General features: G+C 42.1%; 1 protein-coding gene and 1 long non-coding RNA gene across 3 annotated transcripts in view; one reads left to right on the top strand and one right to left on the bottom strand.

Annotated features, from left to right (window-relative positions):
* The window catches only part of LOC310707470, a 48,597-nt gene extending 39,390 nt beyond the window's left edge, over positions 1 to 9,207 (bottom strand). The window contains exon 1 of the long non-coding RNA XR_014526477.1: positions 8,789 to 9,207. This is a non-coding gene — a long non-coding RNA (uncharacterized lncRNA). The remainder of the gene's footprint in view (positions 1 to 8,788) is intronic.
* On the top strand, positions 483 to 24,030 carry LOC310707280 (cytochrome P450 2J2-like). Of its 2 annotated transcripts, XM_083504285.1 has the most exons (9): positions 483 to 764; positions 6,143 to 6,305; positions 10,017 to 10,166; positions 10,347 to 10,507; positions 14,338 to 14,514; positions 15,779 to 15,926; positions 17,133 to 17,320; positions 21,115 to 21,256; positions 21,884 to 24,030. In XM_083504285.1, the coding sequence occupies exons 1-9, from the start codon at positions 597 to 599 to the stop codon at positions 22,069 to 22,071; spliced, it is 1,485 nt and encodes a 494-aa protein (XP_083360411.1). In that variant the 5' UTR covers positions 483 to 596; the 3' UTR covers positions 22,072 to 24,030. The 2 variants fall into 2 exon arrangements, with proteins under 2 accessions (XP_083360411.1, XP_083360412.1); XM_083504286.1 differs by lacking the exons at positions 21,115 to 21,256; positions 21,884 to 24,030 and adding an exon at positions 19,649 to 19,808.
* Positions 24,031 to 24,681: the final 651 nt, after the last annotated feature.

Raw genomic sequence — 24,681 nt, 5'->3', positions numbered from 1 at the left:
CAGGTCTTAGTTGCCCAAAGCCCGCTTAAAGATTTACGGCTTGCTACCTAGAAGGAGCTGAAGAGCTGTTAATTGGAGCCAAGATGGATTCCAAACAGGGAGTTGGGTTGTTGTCTTGCCCACAGATGGCAATTTTGCGAGCTGGGTCCTAAAAATGGAGGCCGTGCTTGTGAGTCAGAGAATATATGATGTTATTCAGAACGCCATTCCTGCAGCACCTGGGAGGCTCCGGAATAATTTTCTGTGTATCAGAATTGATCCACATTCAGGATCAGGCCCACGCACGTGATATGTGGGGAACATTACGTCGCATTCATAGTCTATTAAACATTAAAAGCTTTCGTAAACTTTGTTTAATTTAATATGATTGATGCATATAATAATAATTACAGTGTATGACTGTAGTGCGTACCTTGGCAGTTGCAAAGTCACATAAGATGCCAGAAAACCTGTTTGTCTTTTACAACAATATATATAAGCAGGAAAAAGAGAGACAGGTGCTGTTGTCTCTGAGGAAGGCAAAAAGCCTTTAGAGAGAGTTGAACCCAAACAGGCATTGTAGGAAGAAACAAGGTGAAAGAGACGGCAAAAGAAGGATGGAGATACGGGCACTTTTGATTGCTCTGCTGGTGGCTCTTCTGATTCTGCACTACCTGAAACAGCTCTGGTCAACTAGGCACTATCCTCCTGGACCTCTCCAGCTTCCTCTCATTGGAAGTATATGGCGGGTTGGGTTGAAGCTTTGTGAAGATACTTTCATTATGGTACGTATTTCTTACTATAACATTGTCTAATGTGAACAGTTGTTTCGTTTATTTTCCCCAACCATTTTGATATTTAAGCTTAAACAGTAGCATCAATTTCAGATAGGTTAAAATGGTAAATGCAATGGCCACAATCAAAAACAAAAGTGTTCATTCGAACTAGAAACTACTTCAAAGAACAACTCAAAGACTAGAAAATTACAAATTGTTCTAAACAGTGTTATTTTTCGGGGGGGGGGGGGGAATTGTGCTGGAACTCACCATGAATGCCTCCCTTGCTCTCTTATAATGGCAGGGGTGCACACCTGAGCAGTGCCAGGGCTGAGTTCTGGCAAGTTTTGACTGAAAAAAACCCCTACTTCTAAATGCATCTCTGCAGTTAATACTATTCTCTAGTAGGCTTGTTATATTTTAAAGAGCAAAACAGAAGAAGCATTTGCCGACTTCTACTTTCTTGCACTGTTCTAAGTTTGGGGTGGCATGCAATAATATAAATTCTGTACAGCAGAAAATATTAGGCATTCATCTCATTAAAACGTATGTTTACATGTTGTTACTACAGCAGGTTGTTAGTATGCATACCAATCAATAAGCTACTTGATTTTATTAGCCCTATTCTTAGCTGTTTAAATCACTGATCATTTATTTATTTTAATTGCCTTGGTTTAAACCCATCCTGAGAGAGACAGATATTCCAGTTAGATACTGCAGCAACCAATACTGGTACAGAACAAACAAGTTCTTCTTCTTTCTTCTTCTTTGGTGATCACTAGTAGCCAGTAAGATTGACTTCCATGAAACACAATCTTAACAGTGAGTCCATAAGTGACTGTGGAGGCAAATTCTGGATCCACACGTCCTTCCACTGTGGGGACATAGGTTTCTGGGCGGGAGTTGATCACGGTGAGGGTTTGCCAAGTGTGTCTTCCTCTTAGCTCATTTCTCCTTTCTGTCCTGAGTTTGAACGTCTTCAAAGCCCATGACACCTTTGGTAAAGGCTGTTCTCCAATTGGAGTGCTCACAGGCTAGTGTTTCCCAATTGTCAGGGTTTATACAACTTTTTAAAGATTTGCCTTGAGAGAGAGTCTTTAAACCTCTTTTGTTGACTGTCAGCATTACACTTTCAATTTTTAAGTTGGAAATACAGTTGTTGCTTTGGAAGATGATAATCAGGCTTCTACACATGACCAGTCCAATGAAGTTGATGTTCAAGAATCATTGCTCTGACACGTGATCTTTGTTTCATCCAGTACACTGGCATTAGTTTGCCTGTCTTTCCAAGTGATGTGTAAAAATTTTCAGAGACACTGTTAATGGAAACTTTCAAGGAGTTGGAGATGGCGTTTGTAAGTGGTCCATGTTTCACAAGCATACAGTAAGGTTGGTAGTACAATAGCCTTGTAAACAGGCATTTAGGTTTCCCTGTGAACGCCCCAGTCCTCAAACACTCTGCACTTCAATCAGGAGAAAGCTGCACTCCCAGAGCTCAGGCGATGCTGGATTTTGGCATCAACGCCGGCTCTTGTGGAAAGATAACTGCCCAGGTAGGAGAAGTGATCAACATTTTCCAACATCACACCATTGAGTTGGATTTGTGGCACTGCAGAGGGGGTGTTTTGTGCTTGTTGGTGCAGCAACAGCTGTCCTAGTTCTGGGAAAAGGCGAGGTCTGGAATGCTTCTAATAATGTGCTAGCCAGTGTCAGCTGGTGACAGCCAGCTTTGTTGTTTTTAATTTTGTTAATAGCTGTCCACAGCTGCCCCAGATTGGGAGATACTGCAAGCTCATCTCTAATTTGTTTTTGCGGAATGTGTGAGAGGAGGAATTTGTGATTGTCTTGTAATCAGATACCTAACTCTTTATGAAACTCTCAATGGAGCAATGTTAAATGTGTCTTGGTGGCACTGTAATAATAGTAGCACCTTCATAAAGTTTTCTTTTAGTGTGTAACACACCATAAATTTTAAATCTCTGTTCCATAATTGTTCCCAGGCATCCATTTGTATGGTATGCCCAAAATCTTTTGCCCATTAAATCATAACTTCTTTCACTTCTTCATCTTTTACTTCCCAAATAAGTCTATACATTTTAGATAACACTTTGCTTCTGCTTTGTATTAATTCTTTTTCCAGCCTCAAAATTTCTGTTGCAAACCCATTTTTCTTTTTTTCATTTTCAGATGATCTTTATTAAATTTTTAGTTACATACTGTACATACACATACATTCTATTTCACATTTGTTCTTGCTCTCCTGAGCTGACTTCCCTCCTTCCTTCTTCTGGCTTTTTTATGTCCTCTTTGAGTTTTCGCATTGTCTTTTCTCCATTCTTTTTGATATGTTTCATCCCCCTGATGTTGAATTTTTACTGTTAATTCGGCTATTTCTGCATACTCCATAACCTTGTACTGCCATTTTTCTATTGTAGGCATTTTTTGCTGTTTCCATACCCGAGCCAGCAGTAACCTCGCCGCCGTTGTTGTGTATAAGAACAGTTTCTGGTCATTCTTGTCAATGTCTTCTCCCACCATTCCCGACAGGAATGACTCTGGTTTCTTCAAAAACGTATACCTAAAAATCTACTTTAATTCGTTATATATATTTTCCCAATATGTTTTCACTATGTCACAAGTCCACCACATGTGGAAGAAACTGCCTTCTTTCACCCCACACTTCCAACAATTTTTATTTCCTGTTTTATACATCTTTGACAATTTAATTGGCGCGAGGTACTATCTGTACATAATTTTTAACAGATTTTCTTTTAACAACGTACATGCTATAAATTTTAGGCCGGTCTTCCATAATTTTATCCACTTTTCATACTCAATGTTGTGGCCTACATCTATTGCCCACTTAATCATGACACTTTTGATTTCTTCATCTTTTGTGTGCCATTCTAATAAATACTCATGGACCTTAGACAGTGCTTTTTTGTTATTTTGTAGTACTACAGTTTCTAATATTGATTTTGTTTGTTCAAACCCTCTTGTTTTCTTATCCTTTGAGAAGATATCACCCATTTGATGGTACTCCATCCAACTTTGCAGTTTATCTTTCAATTCCTCATATGGTTTGATCTTAATTACATTGTTCTCTTCCAATAACATGTCTCTATAGGTCAACCATTTTCTTTTCATATTTAGTCTTTTCAGTGAAAAAGCCTCTTGGGGTGACAGCCACCATGGCGTCTTTCGTTCGAACCACTCTTTATATCTTTTCCAGACTTCAGATAGGGGTCTTTTTATGATGTGATTTAAAAAGTCCCAATGTACTCTGACCTTGTCATACCAAAGGTATGCGTGCCACCCATATCTGTTTCCGAAACCTTCCAGATCTAATATATCCGTATTTTCCAAACTAAACCACTCTTTTAACCATATTATAGATGCAGCTTCGTAATATATTTTGAGGTCCGGTAGTGAAAAGCCTCTTTCTTTTTTGTCCATTAAAAGTTTGAATTTTATTCTAGGCTTTCCCCCATGCCATACAAACCTGGAGATCAGTTTTTGCCACTCATTGAATTGGCCTTGTCCTGTTATAATTGTAATGGTTTGAAATAAAAAGAGCATTTTTGGTAGGACATTCATCTCAATAGCTGCTATCCTTCCATAGAAGGATAGCTTCAGTCTGTCCCATATTTCCAATTTCTTTTTTACTTCTTTCCATATTGTTTTATAATTATCCTTGAATAGGTTTGTATTTTTCGGGGAGAGCCAAACACCCAAATATTTTATTCCCCCACCTCGTAGAAAAGCCCGCAGGAGCCGCACACCCTTTAAAGAGCGTGCCGCTCTTGGGGGCTTTTCCCCAAGGAGGGAGAAGGGACTGACTGGCCGAGTCCATCCCTTCTCCCTCCTGTGGGCTTTTGCGGGAGATGGGGGAATTCCGCCACCTCCCGCAAATGCAGGGAGAAGGTCTTGGAGTAGCACACAGGCTGCGTGCAGCCTGTCCACTGCTCCTAGAGCTGTGGGCGGGGAATCATATTTTTTTCCTTGATTTCCCCCCCCTGAAAACTAGGTGCGTCCTATGGGCCAGTGCGTCCTATAGGGTGAAAAATACGGTAATCTAAATCCTCTTCCCTCATTTCTAATAGTTTAGCAATTTCTTTAATGAGTCTTTAATGAGGTTGTTTATTTTTGGTCCTAATTCCAGAGAGGTTTATCGCTCATTGGCTCAGGGCTTGATTAGCTCTGAGCTTGAGGTGTCGCACAGCTGAGAAGACAATGCATCCAGTGCTGAGGTTCTCCCTTCCTCTGTCACTTTGCACAGTGCTGGAGCATTCGGGAAACCCCTTTTTGCACCGCTTGGATCAGCTGCTTAGACAGTGCTTAAGACCCCCTCTTAAGCCTTTTAAGAGGCTTGCGTCCCTTGCTTGCCCCTTATTCCCTTTTATGAGTTTGGGTTTGCTCCAGTGTGCAAATGTGCCCCCCGATGCTAAGTGTGATAAACCATTGTGTAAGTTCAATTCCGCCCACTTTGAAGACTTTGGCAGGTATTACATCAGGTCCTCTGGCTTTGTTGTTTTTAATTTGGTTGTCGGCACTTGCCATAGCTCTGGCAAAGAGCACATTACAGCAATCTTCAGCTTGAACAATTACATAGTCTAAGAGATGCCATTGGTTCGACTAAGGGTGCCTCCATGATGTTTTAAATTTATTTTGTTGTCAAAAGAGTGTGTTAGTAATAACAAGGTTGTGCACTGCACCTATAGTCAAAAAGATTTCGTTCTGGTTGCTGTTGCCAATTCCTTCTTTCCCAATAGTCCCAGGCCACAGATTGAAATCTTACTCTACTCTTGCATTAAAATTCCCCAGGAGGATAATTTTATCCTCCTTAGGCATCTCTGATAGGATGCTATCCAGCTGAGAGTAAAAAAAATTCTTTAATGTCGTCATTGGCATCCAGTGTTGCCACATAAGTGCTTAGAATAGTAGCCTGTTGGTTTTTTGTGAATGTTATTCAAACGGTTGAAAGTCACTCATTAATGCCGGTAGGGAATTCTGAAAAGAGCTTCACAATATTGTTTTTGTTAGCAAAGCCTACTCCATGTATTTGACATTCTTGTTGAGGTAAAGCTTTCCAGAAGAATGTGTAGCCTCCTTTTTCTTCCTTCAGTTGTCCCTCACCTGCTCTTTGAGTTTCTTGAAGCGCTGCAATATCAATGTTAAAACATTGCAACTCTCTTGCAAGAAAAGGAAAGGAAAGGGGGAAGGGGGAAGGGGAAAGGAAAGCTGGGGGGAGGGGGAAAATCTGCAGAGAGGAGATGAACACTTGGCCAGAAACTGCAGAGGTGAGGAAGGCTGAAGTTCATGTTGAAATAATCATCTGCTTACTTTGAACCTAATATCTCTCTCCTCCCTTATGACCCAAACGGTAGATGGCAAAGCAATATGGAAACATTTATACCTTATGGGGAGGACCACTAGCTGTGGTAGTACTGTCTGGATATGAAGCAGTGAAAGAAGCACTCATTGACCGCTCTGAAGAATTCTCTGAGAGATTAGAGACGGCTTTTCTTAATGATATAATAAAAGGAAGGGGTAAGTAGTCAAGAACGAGAAGTCCTACTGCTATTTCCCCAGGTAAAACATTTAAAGAGGGTATCTGGAAAAAGAGAACAAAGGATCTCTCTTAATGTTGCAATCAACAGAAAATGGGTTGTATCCAATGTTATCCCTACTCACAATAGACCCATTACAGTTAATGGACACAGCTAACTTAGGTCTTAGGTTTGACCAAACTGCAGGAGGCAGTGGAAGACAGAAGTGCCTGGCGTGCTCTGGCCCATGGGGTCACTAAGAGTTGGACACGACTAAACGACTAAACAACAACAACTTAGGTCTGTTAATTTCAATGGGTCTACTCTGAGTACAACTTAGCAGGCTCAAGTGAGCTCTAATAGTAACAAGTGGTGTTGTTTTTGTTTAGTCATTTAGTCGTGTCTGACTCTTCATGACCCCATGGACTAGAGCACTGTACTTAACAGCTGGAAGGAGCTGTCGACGGACAGTAACAGAAGCATCCTTTTGCTTTGTTCTTCCCACCACCTTGCTGTTTTCTTCTCACTGCCTGAATGCAAACTTGTCCTGCAATCTGCTGAACCCCAAACTGACAAATGCCTAAAAGTCTCACATTGGAGTGAAAATTCAACTGCCTGCTCCAAACAGAGAGCAAATTGTACTTAATTGTAAACCAGCACCAATGAAGAAGAAGAAGAAGAAGAGTTTTGGATTTGATATCCTGCCTTTCACTCCCTTTAAGGAGTCTCAAAGCGGTTAACATTCTCCTTTCCCTTCCTCCCCCACAACAAACACTCTGTGAGGTGAGTGGGGCTGAGAGACTTCAAAGAAGTGTGACTGGCCCAAGGTCACCCAGCAGCTGCATGTGGAGGAGCGGAGACGCAAACCCGGTTCCCCAGATTACGAGACTACCGCTCTTAACCATTACACCACACTGGCTCTTATGACCTTGAGCCTTAGACATAACAATAGGTGCATTGACCATGAGCCAAGTATTTTAATTAGCTGTTGCTGAATGTGCAAATTACTGATGGGAACTTCCATTTGTGCTGTGCTTTGTAGGCAAAGGTTCAGGATTTGTTGAGATGCTATTCCAGGCTGTATCAACAGACGTATGGTATCTAGATCAAGGGAAATAATAGTACCTCTCTATTCTGCTGTGATCAGATCCCCCCTGGAATACTGTGTCCAGTTCTGGGCGCCACTATTTAAGAAGGATGTTGAGAAGCTGGAATGTGTGCAGAGGAAGGCAACTAGGGTGATCAACGGTCTAGATACCAAGCCTTATGAAGAATGGTTGAAGGAGCTGGGTATGTTTAGCCTGGAAAAGAAGAGACTAAGAAGAGATATCTAAAGGTCTGTCACTTCGAAGATGGAGCAAGCTCGTTTTCTCCTGCTTTGGAATGTAGAACTTGAACCAATGGCTTCAAGTTACAAGAAGGGAGATTCTGACTAAACATATGGGAAAACTTTGTGACAGTAAGAGCTGTTTGACTGTGGAACAGTCTGCCTCAGGAGGTTGTGGGCTCTCCTTCCTTGGAGGTTTTTAAGGAGAGGTTGGATGGCCACCTCTCGGATGCTTTAGCTGAGATTCCTGCATTGCAGGTGGTTAGACTAGATGACCCTTGGGTCCCTTCCAACTCTAAGATTATATTATTCTATGATTCTATGATCAATCAGAAGAATTGGCACTACTACAGGTGCCACATAATAAGTGTTCTGTATTTGTAAGAACTTGGAAGTTTAGTGCATCAGGGCCCACAGTTTGGAACTCCCTGCCTGTTGGGATTAGGTAGGCCCTTTATTCTTTTTGGTGTATAAAAACATCCTTGCTTAGACATGCCTACCCAAGCTTAGAAAGTTGAGGCAAATTTAATCTGTTTTAGTATTTTAGCTTTTGCATATTTAAAGTAGGGTTGGATTTTTTTCTGGATTTGATTGCCTAATCTTTTTGTGAACCGCTTAGAAGCTTTTTACTATAAAGCAGTGTATGAAATAAATAAATACATACGCAAGAGCTATAAAGGGCTAAGTGCAAGGTAAGACATTTGTTGTTGTTTAGTTGTTTAGTCGTGTCCGACTCTTCATGACCCCCTGGACCAGAGCATGCCAGGCACTCCTGTCTTCCACTGCCTCCCGCAGTTTGGTCAGACTCATGTTTGTAGCTTCAAGAACACTGTCCAACCATCTCGTCCTCTGTCGTCCCCTTCTCCTTGTGTCCTCCATCGTTCCCAACATCAGGGTCTTTTCCAGGGTGTCTTCTCTTCTCATGAGGTGGCCAAAGTATTAGAGCCTCAGCTTCAGGATCTTCCCTTCCAGTGAGCACTCAGGGCTAATTTCCTTAAGAATGGAGAGGTTTGATCTTCTTGCAGTCCATGGGACTCTCAAGAGTCTCCTTCAGCACCATAATTCAAAAGCATCATTTCTTCGGCGATCAGCCTTCTTTATGGTCCAGCTCTCACTTCCATACATCACTACTGGGAAACCCATGGCTTTAACTATACCTTTGGTAAGACATAGATTGAACCATAGGAGCCAACTCCTAGGGACTGAGAGGGCTTCCGCCTCACAAATAAAATATTAGAGGGGGCTGCCCCCCAAGTTGATGGGCATTGACATTCAAATGGTGTGTGTGCACCATGTCATGTGATGGATTATGTGGGATAGGTCTTACCTGGGCCCCCACAATATTTTGTTCAAGTTGGCACTCCTGTATCAAACAAGTGACATGTTCCTTACACCTAACTATGTTGAATAAAACACAAGTGTGGTGGACCCAACAGAAATAAGCTGCAGTTTAAGTTTTTCTGCAGAAAGTATCACTGTATTAAATACCAATTCCCTCCCCCCAGCCCAAAATCATAATTTGTTGTTGTTGTTTAGTCGTTTAGTCATGTCCGCCTCTTCGTGACCCCCTGGACCAGAGCACGCCAGGCACTCCTGTCTTCCCTCCCACAGTTTGGTGAGACTCATGATGGTAGCTTCGAGAACACTGTCCAATGATCTTGTCCTCTGTCGTCCCCTTCTCCTTGTGCCCTCCATCTTTCCCAACATCAGGGTCTTTTCCAGGGAGTCTTCTCTTCTCATGAGGTGGCCAAAGTATTGGAGCCTCAGCTTCAGGATCCGTCCTTCCAGTGAGCACTCAGGGCTGATTTCCTTAAGAATGGATAGGTTTGATCTTCTTGCAGTCCATGGGACTCTCAAGAGTCTCCTCCAGCGCCATAATTCAAAAGCATCATAATTTGTAGAACTGCCCAAAGATGACCCAGAAGCTGTTTGTGGACAAACGCTGGCTCCCTCAGCCAGTAAAGCAAGATGAGCGCACAACCCCAGAGTCGTCCACGATTGGACCTAATGGTCAGGGGTACCTTTACGCCGGAACTTCTGGAACCATCTGATTTGTCTTCTGTTGTTTTACAAACTGAGACAGCCAAGACATTTGGGTGAATCACTTGTGAGTGTCTGAGTGCTCAAATAGGTTCTCTCAGGCACTGTATTCATTTCATTTTCATTCCATAAATTTTATATAAAGCTTGGCAGTAGAAAAGAAACTCAGAGTTGTTGTACAAAGCATGCAGTGCCGGCTTATATTGTAGAGATAAGCAAAGATGTCACCTTTGCTTCAGAGAGACAGAGTAGCTCTTGAGTGATAAACATAGATTCTTCTGGTTTAGCGGTTTAATTTTTAGCATCAGTTTGTGTAAGTAATAATTTCTCACTGATTTCCCATAGGTATTATATTATCAAATGGTCACACCTGGAGGCAACAGAAACGCTTTGCTGTGGTTACTATGCGGAAGCTGGGGCTGGGGAAGAAAGGCATGGAGCACCAAATAGCAGAGGAGGCCCATCAGCTCGTGGAGGTGTTTGCACGTTCAAAGGGTATGTGATGCTCATTGATGGTGCTGAGCTGGCATATATCCCAGTCTGAAGAAATCTTTGTGTACTACTGCTGTACATTTTGGAAAGGAATGTTGATAGTTTTGTTTAAATCTAACATAAATATGTTCTCAGTATTAACAGGAGGGGCTGAACTAACATTAGTATAATTTTATTTTGCAGGACAACCACTTGACCCCACCTTTCACATCACTAATTCAGTCTCCAATGTGATATGCGCTGTGGCTTTTGGGCACCGATTTGCTGTTGAAGATGAACAGTTTCAGAAACTGATAGAATCCACTAATTATTTACTAAAATTTCTGTTTACCCCCACTCATATTGTGAGTAGTCATTTTCATTTCTACTGATCCAGACAGGTCTCCCAGAGACTATAAGTCCCCCTATCAGCATTCTGGAATCCATTATGATAGAGGTTAGAGTGTTGGCCTCAGACAACTGAGACCAGGGTTTAGAACTAGTCATAGGCCATTTACTAGCTCGCAGTTTAATCTATTTCTCAAGATTATTGTGCAGATTAAAAGATGTGAAGCAACTATGTACACCACCTGGAACTCTTTGGAGGAAAGATGAGATGAAAATGGAACAATGACATACAGGTCATCTAGAGCCCATCTAAATGCAGAAAGAGGATGAGGCCAAAATATCTTCACAGTATGGGCATTCCATAGTTTTGGTACCATTATGGAAAATTGAATGTGTCTACTGTCTGGTACAATGTGTCTACTGTCTGAGAAGGACAGTAGGGGATTAGAATGCTAAAGTAGGGAGTCAAGAGTTAAAAGGAACAACAGGCAAGTTTGGCCTTGGAGTTCAAAACGAAGCAGGGCAAAGGCTAATAGAGTTCTGTCAAGAGAACAAGCTGGTCATCACAAACACTCTTTTCCAACAACAAAAGAGACGACTCTATCTGAAATTATTTATTGCTCAGATAACAGTCCAGCTGCAGCAGGCCTCTGCTTTGCAGCACGCATTCCAAAGGCATTCCAAAGCTCTGAGCAAAACAGCAGAGTCTAGCAGCGGTCAGAAAATAAGCCTTCTGCCTTCTGTGCTTCGGTGTGCATAAATCAGGCTCTCACGCAGAGTTACTAAAACTAAAAGCACTTTAATACAGCAAAATTATCCACAATCACGGAACATTGCGCAAGTGTGTCTGTTCTGGACAAAAGTGAAAGCAGAATAGAACAAAGAACTGAGACTCTCGGAAGTGACGCAGAGTCTCTCCTCCCCACAGTAGGCAGGACGCACACTCTGAGCTGTTTAACCCTGTAAGCTCAGGTTCTCCTCACACTCTACACGTGGACATCACCAGATGGGCAGCATCAAAACCAGATTGATTATATTCTCTGCAGCCAAAGATGGAGAAGCTCTATATAGTCAGCCAAAACAAGACCTGGAGCTGACTGTGGCTCAGATCATCAGCTTCTTATAGCAAAATTCAAGCTTAAACTGAAGAAAGTAGGAAAAACCACGGGGCCAGTAAGATACAATCTAAATCAAATCCCTTATGAATACACAGTGGAAGTGAGGAACAGGTTTAAGGATTTAGATTTGGTGGACAGAGTGTCTGAAGAATTATGGATGGAGGCTCGTAACATTATACAGGAGGCAGCAATGAAAAAAATCCCAATGAAAAGGAAATGCAAGAAAGCAAAGTAGCTGTCCAATGAGGCCTTACAAATAGTGGGGGAGAGAAGGCAAGCAAGCAAGGTTATGCTCAAAATTCTACAAGGCAGGCTAAAGCAGTTTGTGGACTGAGAACTTCAAGAAGTACAAGCTGGATTTCAAAGGGACCAAAATTTCAAAGAGACCAAATTGCAAACATGCACTGGATTATGGAGAAAGCCAGAGAGTTCCAGAATGGCATCTACTTTTGCTTAATTGGCTATGCAAAAGCCTTTGACTGCGTGGACCACAACAAACTATGGCAAGTTCTTAAAGAAATGGGAGTGCCTGATCACCTCATCTGTCTCCTGAAAAATCTCTATGTGGGACAAGAAGCTACAGCTAGAACTGGTTATGGAACAACTGATTGGTTCCATAAGGAAAGGAGTACGACAAGGCTGTATATTGTCTCCCTGCTTATTTAACTTATATGCAGAATTCATCATGTGAAAGGCTGAGCTGGATGAATCCCAAACCGGAATTAAGATTGCAGGAAGAAATATCAACAACCACAGATATGCAGATGACACAACTTTAATGGCAGAAAGTGAGGAGGAATTAAAGAACCTCTTAATGAGGGTGAAAGGAGAGTACAAAATATGGTCTAAAGCTCAACATCAAAAAAACGAAGTTCATGGCCACTGGGCCTATCACCTCCTGACAAACAGAAGGTGAAGAAATGGAGGCAGTGACAGATTTTACCTTTTGGGGCTCCATGATCACGGCAGATGGCGACAGCAGTCACGAAATTAAAAGATGCCTGTTTCTTGGGAGAAAAGTGCTGATAAACCTAGATAACATCTCAAAAAGCAGTGACATCACCATGCCAACAAAGATCCATATAGTTAAAGCTGTGGTTTTCCCAGTAATGATGTATGGAAGTGAGAGCTGGACAACAAAGAAGGCTGATCGCCAGAGAATTGATGCTTTTGAATTGTGGTGCTGGAGGAGACTCTTGAGAGTCCCATGGACTGCAAAAAGATCAAACCTATCCATTCTAAAGGAAATCAACCCTGAGTGCTCACTGGAAGGACAGATCCTGAAACTGAGGCCACAATACTTTGGTCACCTCATGAGAAGAGAAGACTCTCTGGAAAAAACTCTGATGTTGGGTAAGATTGAGGGCACAAGGGGATGACGGAGGATGAGATGGTTGGACAGTGTTATAGAAGCTACCAACATGAAACTGACAAAACTGTGGGTGGCACTAGAAGACAGGAGTGCCTGGCGTGCTCTGGTCCAGGGGGTCACGAAGAGTCAGACATGACTAAACGACTAAACAACAACTGTCTGATCACTGTATCTAATGGCAATGGTACATAGGACTCAGGGGCTCAGATACCTTCACATGGGAGAAATCAGTTCTTATGGTATTCTGGCTGCGGACCAAGTGTGGGGAACGTCTGGCCCCCCATTGGTCATCTTTGGCCTTTGGCTATGCTGGCTGGTTCTGATGGGGTTGTGGTTCAGTAACATATAGATGGCCAAGGTTTCCCTCACCTGCTCTAGACTGTTAAGATATTCAAAGGTCAACATGTTAAAGTTTAAATTGATTTACCCCGCCAAGGGTGAAAAGGGAACTAGAAAAAAAATAAATGGTATCCTGGCTGTTGGCTCTTAAGGTCATAGAATCATAGAATTTTAAGGTTGGAAGGGACCCCAAGGGTTGTCTAGTCCATCCCCTTGTTATGCAGGAATCTCAGATAAAGCATCTATGACAGATGGCCATCCAACCTCTGCCTAAATACCTCCAACGAAGGAGGGTCCGTATCTTCCACCCCCATTCCTGGGGATCAAATTGATTTGAATGGTTATAGTAAAACATGCAGGAAACTATGATATGTAATATGAACCACGGAAGGAGAAGAAGGGCAGTCATTAGATGTTTCAAAGTTTGTAACACGTTTAATTTGATATGTAGAAAAATGAACTATCTATATCTATATAGCTATACCTATATCTATACATACATACATATACACACACACACGTATGCATATACATACATACATACATACATACATACAAACATACATACATACATGTGTGTGTGTGTGTGTGTGTGTGTGTGTGTGTGTGTGTGTGTGTATGTATGTATGTATATAAACAACAAGCTATGTATTTGGTTCTTAGCGGGGAGTGAAACTTGAGCAAAACTGAATTTCTCTGCTATCCATATTCTCCATCCCCATTCCTGGTCTGGAATAGTGCAGTTTTAGAATGAAGCCTGAAAGCTGGCAATATATTTCGAACGCTAGTTTTCATTCCACTTTTCAGCCAAGCTTAATTATCATAATCCAGTCATTGTGGAATTCTGAACATGCTGTTGACACCCACCTTTTTCTCCATGAGAGTCAAGCTAATATACTATCTGTGAGGAATAACCCAGATCATGTTATTAAAGCACTAGCCCGCAGGAGTTGATTCATGAACAGTGTGACCAAGCTTCTTCATGGTAATGTCAACGTTTTTGCTATCTTTACTTTAGCTGTATGAAATATTCCCATGGATTATGAAATATCTCTCAGGGCCCCACAAGAAGGCATTTTCCAGCCTGGATACGGTGATTTCATTTGCAAAGGATGAGATAGAGAAGCATAAGGAGGCTTCGTCTCTGCATGAGCCACAGGATTTCATTGATTTCTATCTACTTCAGATGGAGAAAGTAAGTACTGAATACCAGGTCTATAAAACAGGAGGGCTTCATTAATCAATGCAGAGTTCAGAGTACATGTGGGGCACACTGTATCAAAATATATCACACCATGCACCCCATAGTTAAATGGTAATGCAATCCTGAAATTATTTATCAGTAGCCACAAATGCTGTATGCTGAGAGTCAAATGCTCTCTGTGTTTCTGTACACATTGCTTGGCTAGATAGCAGCTCTGCAAAATTCAGAGAAATGAGAATTTTGAAGGATGGCTGCATTTTCACTACTGGTATTGCTTCGAAAAGTAAACAACTCTGTATGTGGTTTGCAAAAATTCCTTAACAATACACAAAATGCTTATAAGAATATCCTTATAAGATTATAAGCATGTTATGTCTGATCTAGAGCTCCTTTTTGGGCTGACCAGAAGAAGATTCAAGAAACAGAGATTGAAATCCTGGGTATCCCATTGTTGCAGTTCCATCGGGATTGCACCAGCACAAGTATACACACAGAGAGTCATTCTGATTCGCTTATTTCAGGAATATTTGGACACTTTGGCTTTGAGATACTGAGTTGCGTATGTCATTATTATTTTGACATTGTAGATATTATTTAAGATTCCATGTATTAGAAGGTTTTGAAATGTTGTACATTATTGTTAAGGAATTTTTGCAAATCATATACAGAGTTGTTTAGTTTGTGATTTATCTCTCTGTATTCATTGGGCATGGTGTTATTTCAAAAAGTACAAATTAAGCAATAATAATTTTAATAACTTTATTATTTATACCCCACCCATCTGGCTGGGTTTCCCCAGCCACTCTGCTTTTAAATGTGACCTGAATCATATCTGACCCACATTCCTAAATGGTACATAGTTGCATTCTGAAGAGAAATAATGCACACTTTTAGAGCCTTGTGACAATAACCTACAACAGAACCTCTCAAACTTTTCATGTTGATGACACACTTTTTAGATATGCATCATTTTACGACAGAGTAATTCAGTTTTACTAGCAAATCAGAGGTTAAACGAACCTCTTTCCAGTCCTAGGAGGAACTCAGGGAGCATTCACACGACACAACTACACACTGTAGTTGACACCCTAACGTGCCGTGACACACAGTTTGGAAAGCACTGATCTACTCAATGAAAGAGACTCAAATATATTCAAATGCTCACAGGGCAAAAAGTTGGCAAAAGAAGCTAAAGTAAGTGATGGAGAACAGACTATAAGGCATATAAATGACATGTCACCTTTCTTATTTTCAGCACCAGAACAGGAATGATCCAGAGTCTACGTTTAATGAAGACAACCTGGCCCAATGCATTTTTGACTTCTTTGTAGCAGGGACAGAAACAACCGCCATTTCTCTGAAATGGGCACTTCTCCTCCTGGCAAATCATCCAGATATCCAAGGTGAGAGAGGGAGACGTGCGCAATGGGAGCCAAAAGACAAGAGCATATTGAAATAAGCTAAATGTTTTTGACTTACATCTCATGGAAGATCATTCTTCTTCACAAATGTTTCCTTATACAGATTCTGGAACTTATAATCAAACTCAACAGTTTGGTAGAAGTAAAAAACTAATTTGCCCTGAACACCCCATGCCCATAGAATACTTCCAGTCTATGATTACTGGGACAATAAGAGATGGAGGGTCTCAATTTATAATTAAATTCATAGGAGAGGGTCAGGGACAAGAATGTGCCCCTGTTGTTAGACTAAAGTGAATTCATCAAAGTTTTTCTGAAGGAGAGAAGAGTGGCTTTGCAAATAGAGGGAAGACAATTTGAAGACTGGGATGGTCAAAGGAAGGGAGAGAAAGAGATGAATGTTTTTGCCAGTGATGTCATGGTGAATCCAGAAATCCAGGCTCCCTTCATGACAACCCCCAAGCCATTCCCCTTCTAAAACTCTGCAACCAAAATGAAATGTTGACCAATGCACAGATTATGACTTAATGAAGTCATGTTTTTTCTTACTCCCTGCCCTTCCGCTTTGCTTAACATCCAGCTTGGAAGAATTCTGGTAGACCTGCTCAATCCCTTGTGACATTTTGGTTGGCCATGATATCTTTCCAAATATAAGTAGCAGCTGAGATTAGGGAATTTCCCAACTTTCCAGACCTAGGAACTCACCTTTAGCTGAAAAATGTTTTTGGAGGAGCACTCCTTAATTTTTTTACCAGATATTTATATGGTGGCAGTGCTGGTGTTGCAACCCACTTTAGGTCGGGAAAAATCCTGGTAGTGCAACCACCTTGACCCACCAGTGGAAGTAGCAGTTAGAATGTCAAACTAGGATTGAGAAAACCCAGGTTCAAATTCTAATACAGCTATGAAACCCTCTGGGTGGCCTTAGACTAGTCCGTATTTTTCAGATTAACCTATTGTCCCAGGTTACTAATGAGGTTTAAAAAGAGTGGAAGAACCATGTATATTGCATTGAAGTCCTTGGAGGAAAATATGGGCTATAAATGCAATAAATAATAGAATAATATAAATGGGCTATAAACTGGGATTCATTCATATATCTTCTTTGAATAATTTCATAGTAAATAAATATCCTGGAAAAAAATGTTCTTGTCAAAATAAACAATACATTTCCATCATTTTCTTCAGATAAAGTCCACAAGGAGATAAAAAATGTTATAGGTTCTTCTCATACAATCTGCTATCAAGATAAGAAGAAACTGCCCTACACCAATGCTGTGATTCATGAAATGCAGCGCTTTAAATATGCCTTTGTAAGTGGAATTCCCAGGCAAACGGCAAAGGATGTGAAGATACATGGTTCTCTTATTCCCAAGGTAACAGCTGCATTCTTGTAGATCAAGAGCATATAGGGCTGGATCATAAGTGGCGTAAACCTCACTTATGAGCTGCCAAAGCACATGTTCTGGCTCTTAATAGGGCCTACAATGTGGTAGCAAGGGCAGAGGTTTTATCCTACTTTGCTGCCTCCATTACATCCTCGGGGAACCATTGAGCAGAGTTATTCTGTGTCATCCAGAGGTTAGTAACTTGTGACTGGCGAGGTGGATCTCCTGAACACATGGTGACTAGCTGTAACCGGATAGCTAAACATTCCAAGGATAAAGTTGTTTGGCTCTGCAGCAATTTAGATGCTGCTATTGAGACTGTGCCAGCTGAGGTGTCCTACAAATTGTCAGGCCCAGTATTGTGGAATCAATTCCAATTAATAATCTCAGGGTTGTGGGTTTGAGCCCCATGTTGGGCAAAAAATTCCTGCATTGACCCTTGTTGCCCCTTTCAACTCTACAACTCTTCAATTCTATGATTATTATTCTATTACAGTGGCACCTTGGTTTAAGAACAGCTTAGTTTATGAACAACTTGGATTAAGAATGCTGGGTGGGGTGACTGGATCGATCAGAGGTGTGGTAGTGTGATGGAGTGGTGCCTGTTGCGCGTAAAGAGGCGGTGGTGTTCCACTTCTCAAAAATCCCACTCTAGACCCAATGGAGTGTAACAACTATAGACGGGCTGCCAACACACCTTTCTTAGCAAAGGTGTTTGAGATGGTGGTCGGAGAACAGGTATTCCTGCATACTCTTCAACTGCTCTGAAAATGCTGGGACTGTCACAAAAACCCTTAAGCCATCTGACTCTGTAATGCAGAGTTCTGAATTCCCAGATGAAAGCCTTTCCCACCAACCATCACACTTAAAAAAATCATCAAATCTTTATTCACATTTTCATTCCTTGCTTCTTCCATCTCCTAGCCAGGGAAAGAGAGAAACAGCAACTTACTTCAGGTTCTCATTTGCACACTCTTCTGAGCTGTTCAGCAACATTACACACAACAAGGAGAGTCTGCTCTGCATCCAAAACTCTTAGGTCCCTGCCCAGTTTCTTTGCATTGCTGCCTCGTCTTTCATTCCCAGTTTCATTTGAGAACCTGAAGTATCAGAGAGCATTCTGGATTAGTTGTAGTTTCCAGGTCACCTTCAAAGGTAGCCCCACACAGAATGCATTGCAGTAGTCCAAGTGAGAGATAACTAGAGCATGCACCGCTCTGGTGAGGCAGTCCGTGGGCAGGTAGGGTCTCAGCCTGTGTACCAGATGGAGCTGGTAAACAGCTGCCCTGGACACAGAACTGACCTGCGCCTCCATGGACAGCTGTGAGTCCAAAATAACTCCCAGGTGCACAACTGGGAGTCCTCCACACCTGCCTGCCTCCTGTCCCCCCAAAACAGTACTTCTGTCTTGTCTGGATTCAACCTCAATCTGTTAGCTGCCATCCATCCTCCAACCACCTCCAGACACTCACACAGGACCTTCACCGCCTTCACTGATTCTGATTTGAAAGAGAGGTAGAGTTGGGTATCATCTGCATATTGATGAATACCCAGACCCAACCCCCTGATGATCTCTCCCAGCGGCTGCATGTAGATGTTAAAAAGCATGGGGGAGAGGACAGAACCCTGAGGCACCCCACAAGAGAGAGCCCAGGGGTCTGAACACTCATCCCCCAACCCCACTTTTTGAACACGGCCCAGGAGAAAGGAGCGGAACCACTGTATAACAGTGCCCCCAGCTCCCAGCCCCTCTAGACAGGCCAGAAGGATGTTATGGCCGATGGTGTCAAAAGCTGCTGAGAGATCCAGCAGAACTAGGAAAAAGCTCTCACCTTTGTCTCTAGCCCGCTGGAGATCATCAACCAGCACAACCAAGGCAGTTTCAGTCCCATGATGAGGCCTGAATCCTGAAGGGATCCAAATCATCCGCTTCTTCCAGGCGTGCCTGGAAGTGCTTGTAAAATGAAACCGTTACGCATTTTACATCCTGCTCAAGTAAACAACTTACTTGATTGATCTTTCTTGTTTCCATGAATGTTTTATTGCCTTTCGTGTGCAACCAGCCCTTCAAATGTGTTTCCAAGGAGGCTGCACTGATTGATCACTCTGCTGATTTTAAGACAGGCACACGTGGAAGTGTTGCTGGACCCAGAGATTTATTAGGATACCCCATATCATACACCTGCACAATCACAACAATAATTGTTCAAAGTTATCATGTTTCCAAAATGCTCATAAATGCATGACATCGCATAGTCTCCACACACACAAACACATAGTTGTATTTATTGATTTGAGGTTTTCTTTTTCCGCCAGGCTTCCCTAAATGAAATACATACCGTATTTTTCGCTCTATAACACGCTCCCAACCATAACACGCACATAGTTTTTAGAGGAGGAAAACAAGAAAAAAAAAATCTAAACGAAACAGTGGATGTATGATTTTTGTGGTTCATGCTGTGGCCACAGATATGTGATCTTACGGTGAGTTTGGGGTAGCCCAATGCAAAAATCCTGAGGATCCATGTGGATCCGTGCTTTGTAACCACGTTTTTGCACCACTGCGGCCTCAGGCAACAGTGGGTGCGTGATTTTTTTGGTGCAAGCTGTAGCCATGGACATGCTATGTGATCTGATGGTGAATTTGGGGTGACCCAGTGCAAAAATCCTGAGGATTCATGTGGATCCGTGCTTTGTAACCATGTTTTAAGTGGGGAGGGAAGGAAAAGCACTCAAGGGACAAGGAACACACATGGGGTGGGTGGAGAAGGATGCTGTTAATAATGCAGAAGAGGGGTATAAGAGGAGAAGGCTCTTATAAGAGGGGTGGGGAGGAGAGAGAGACAGAGAGCCCGCTTGAAAAATCTTTGCTGTTATTTAGCGAGTGGGGAGGAGAGTGAGACAGAGAGCCCGCTTGAAAAATCTTTGCTGCTATTTAGCGAGTGGGGAGGAGAGAGAGACAGAGAGCCCGCTTGAAAAATCTTTGCTGCTATTTAGCGAGTGGGGAGGAGAGAGAGACAGAGAGCCCGCTTGAAAAATCTTTGCTGTTATTTAGCGAGTGGGGAGGAGAGAGGGACAGAGAGCCTGCTTGCTACAAAGGAGCCAACCGGACAGGAACCGCTTACACTCGTGTAAGCGGCTCCTCTCCTCTCCTCTCCCGCTTTGCTCCTTTAAAGCAAGCAGGTTCTCTGTCTCTCTCTCCTCCTCACTCAGTGGCTCTTCTCCCGCTTTGCTGTTTCAAAGCGAGCCACGGAGGAGGGAAGGAAGGGGCACCATGGATCCTCTGCTCACGACTGCAGCAGATCCCCCCGCCACCCGTAGGCATTCGCTCCATAACACGCACAGACATTTCCCCTTACTTTCTAGGAGGAAAAAAGTGAGTGTTATGGTGCGAAAAATACGGTAAATTCAAATAGTTATATGCTTAATATACTGCAATTTTGTGTTTCCTCTAATAATGTTGGTACTTGACCAGGAGGAAATACACAAACAGTGATACTGAGTTCAGAAGAAGTTTTAGAACTGAATCAGCCTTGGTCGCCCTGATAGATGGCTGTTATTGGCCAGAGGTTTCAGTGTGGATGTTGGGCTTTCCTTTGAAAAGAGGGGTGGGGAGAAGGAGGCCATTCTTCTCCTGGCTATACAGGTAGGTTTTAATAGGGAGAAAAGCTGAGGATGAATCTGGCCACTGGTAAATGACTTCCCTCCCCTGGCATATTGAGGGACATTTCAGAAATGTGTTGATCTTAGTGTATTCAATGACAATGGTTTCTTCTTTACAGACGACTGGTATTTTTCCTGACCTGCGCTCTGTTCTCCTTGATCCCACACGATGGGAGACACCTGCAGAGTTCAACCCAAATCATTTCTTGGACAAGGATGGACAATTTGTGAACAGAGAAGAATACCTGCCATTTGGTGCAGGTAAATGCAGAAGACCAAGCTATGTTTTGATGTGTAGACATGCATATTGGGCTACTCACAGGAAATAACATCATAATCAGCACATGCAAGAGAAAGTAGACAGCACTCTTGCAGGAGCAGTGGCCCTGCGACTCACCAGAACAGGAATGAGAAAGGAAGTGGCAACTTTGGGGAAGCTCTGGGTCGGTGATGGTGACTCTGCAGATGCACATACACTTTCAGGGTCTTCACCACCACCAACCTGAAGCATCTCAGACTTTGCCACCACCCTGCCCTATCCCTCCTTGGAGCTCTAAAGGAGACAGGAGTCCTGATTATTTCCTTGACCCAACTCCTTCCAACTTATGATTCTATGAATCTACGACTAGTAGTTGGGCTTGGTTTTACAAAATATTATGTGGAGTATTTCAAAGTTATAAAATAATGATATCTGGAGACAGTGCAATTTTTCTAGAAAAGGAGGTGCTGGGACTCACTGTGAACCTCCCTCACTCTCTTAGAATGGCAGTGATGCCCACCTGGGAGATGCTGGAATTGAGATCCAGTGAGTTCCAGCTGAACCCCCCCCCCCCCGACTGGAAAGTAAGTTATTACTCAGTTGCTGATTTTCCCATGTCTCCTCTTCAGGGTCTCGCATATGTTTGGGAATGCAGCTGGCAAAGATCGAAATCTTCATCTTCCTGACCAGCCTGCTGAGGACATTCAGCTTCCGGCTGCCAGAAGGAGTGAAAGAACTTAATGAAGACCCTGTACCAAGGGTTGCAATGAACCCTCATCCTTATAAAATCTGTGCTATTCCCCACTGCAGGACATAATAAAACAGGGACTGGCACATTTCTCTCTCCTTCCTTTCCACTGAATATGATGTTCTGCCCTGACTTGCTCATTTTATCTGAAATTAACATAAGAACATAAGAGTCTTCTGGATCAAATTTAGGGTAGTTGTATACCAGGCAAAGGGCCCTTCTCGGTAGTGGCGCCTGCCCTGTGGAACGCCCTCCCATCAGATGTCAAATAAATAAAAAACTGACTTTTAGAAGACATCTGAAGGCAGCCCTGTTTAGGGACGTTTTTAATGTTTGATGTTTTATTGTGTTTTTATTGTGTTTGGAGCCACCCAGATGGGTATGTATGTATGTATGTATGATGATAATAATAATAATATAATAATAATTTATTATTTATACCCCGCCCATCTGGCTGAGCTTCCCCAGCCACTCTGGGCGGCCTCCAATCAAGTGTTAAAAACAACACAGCATTAAATATTAACAGATATAAACAGATCCTGGTTGGTGGAAGAAATTAGAAGAACATGGATTTAATAAATTAAAAGATCTGTTAGATGAAGACGGGAAGTTAAGGACAAAAAATAGCATTTTGGAGAAAGTAGGAAAACAATATTGGTTGAAAGTGCAAGGGCTATATAAATGAATAGAAGCAGAAAAAATAGAGGATATGATGAGTTCAGGATCAGTAATTGATGAAATACGTAACAAAAAACAAATAACAGAGAAAGGGATAGCAGGCATGATATATAAATTAATGATAAGAAATAAGGAAAGGATGATAAGGGTATTTCAGAATAAATGGGAGCGGGAAGGGCTGTTTCATTTGAATACGGTCCAAGAGATGATGAAGAGTATAGATAAAATAAAAATGGATAAATATAAAGAATTAAGTAGGAAATTCCTATTGAAATGGTATAGAACCCCGGCGCAACTGGCGTGTATAGTTTAAGGATTGAGTCCTAAGTGTTGGCATTGTTGTCAAGAGTTAGGGGTATATGCACATATGTGGTGGGAGTGTATTTGTGTAAAGGAATATTGACAAAAGATTATAAAGGTTATTTCTGAAGTATTTCAGGTTAAGATAGAAGGCAATAGAGAAATGTTTATCTCAGGAATACTGGGGAATAGTAAAATAGAAAGAAAAGAGCAAGATTGGTATAAAATTATGATCTTAGCTGGTATGCTTGTTATTGCATTAGGATGGAAAGAAAAGGATAAATGGACAATAGAAAAATGGAATGACTATGTTTTTGACTATATACAATCTGACATATTTGAACAGGTAATGACGGAAGATACATGGGGAAACAAATGTCAAAAGATTTTGAATGAATGGACAAGTTATAGGAATTGGATAGCACGGGGGGAAGCCAACCCAAGCATCCAAATTAGAATGAATAATCTGTGCACGTGGTTAAAGATCTGAAGAGAGAACACGTGTTGGGGGGAGGGGTTAAAGGGGAGGGAGGAAGGGGGGAAAAATAGGATAAATGAGTAGGGACAAAAGTATATACTGTTATGTATAACTAATAGGAGGAGGATTTTGATGCATGTTATTGTTAGATTTTCGACTGAATGATTTTTTTTGTAAGTTATTCGACATCCCTGGATGAAAGTGTGATTATAAAGAATGGAAAATTTAAAAAATTTAAAATTAAAAAAGAAAGAAAGAAAAAGAAAGAAATCAGATTGGTCTGGCATGACTTATTTCTGAGAAACCCATGCCTGTTCTTAGCATCATTTTCTAAGTCCTCACAGACTGACCATATAATTATCTTGTTATGTACTGAAGTTCTCACCCTGGGCCAGCAGGGGGGTTCTGTAGATAGTTGTGCAAATGAAGGATCGAAAGTGATGTTCAGTGATTGGATAGTTTTAGAAAGTTGTTACAGTAAGGTTGTTCTGGAGCTCTATATAAGCAGGCTGACTGAACCCTTTAGTTCAGTTCTGTTCTGGCTTGTGAATAAACAAGAGCTGTTTGAAGAATCGCTGTGTCGTCTGATATGTCCACCCACAACTTAACATATCTGTTCTAGGATCTTTCCTGGTATTGATATCAAGCTCACTGGTTGGTCGTTAGGTAGGACTTCTCCCCCCCCCCTTTTTGAAGATAGGTCTGCAGGGACCTCAAAGATCATAAACAATGTTTCTGAGATTACATCCACAAGCTCCGTTACTCTTTTACTCTTGGGTGCAGCTCACCAGTCCCTGGAAGTTTGAAGCAGCTTAGGAGAGAGGGGAACCATAATGTACAAAACCCTGTGTTTTATTTTCCTTTATTGTCATGGAAATGGTGTCCCACACTTGCAGATGCCATGATACAGTGGTACCTCAGGTTACAGACGCTCAGTGGCGTAGCGTGGGGGGGTGCAGGGGGGCCCGGCTGCACCGGGGGCAACATCTGGGGGTTAGGGTTAGGGGGCGCAAATCCACGGGTTAGGGGGCGCAAATTACTTGCCTTGCCCCAGGTGCTGACAACCCACGCTACGCCACTGCAGACACTTCAGATTACATATGCTTCAGGTTACAGACTCTGCTAACCCAGAAATAGTGCTTCAGGTTAAGAACTTTGCTTCAGGATAAGAACAGAAATCGGGCTCTATCTGCACGGCAGCAGCAGGAGGCCCCATTAGCTAA

This window comes from Podarcis liolepis (genome assembly GCF_965112155.1).
Source record: "Podarcis liolepis genome assembly, chromosome: 5".
NCBI classification, from domain to species: domain Eukaryota; kingdom Metazoa; phylum Chordata; class Lepidosauria; order Squamata; family Lacertidae; genus Podarcis; species Podarcis liolepis.
Note: the sequence above shows the minus strand (reverse complement) of the source record. Positions and strands in the feature narration are given on the sequence as shown.

What these genes read in the sequence shown, in the direction of transcription:
- LOC310707280 (XM_083504285.1), top strand. Translation starts at nt 597, where the DNA reads ATGGAGATACGGGCACTTTTGATTGCTCTGCTGGTGGCTCTTCTGATT. An exon ending in ATGGTTCTCTTATTCCCAAG is followed by an intron (nt 17,321 to 21,114) that starts GTAACAGCTGCA and finishes TCTTCTTTACAG; the next exon opens with ACGACTGGTATTTTTCCTGA. An exon ending in ATACCTGCCATTTGGTGCAG is followed by an intron (nt 21,257 to 21,883) that starts GTAAATGCAGAA and finishes TCTCCTCTTCAG; the next exon opens with GGTCTCGCATATGTTTGGGA.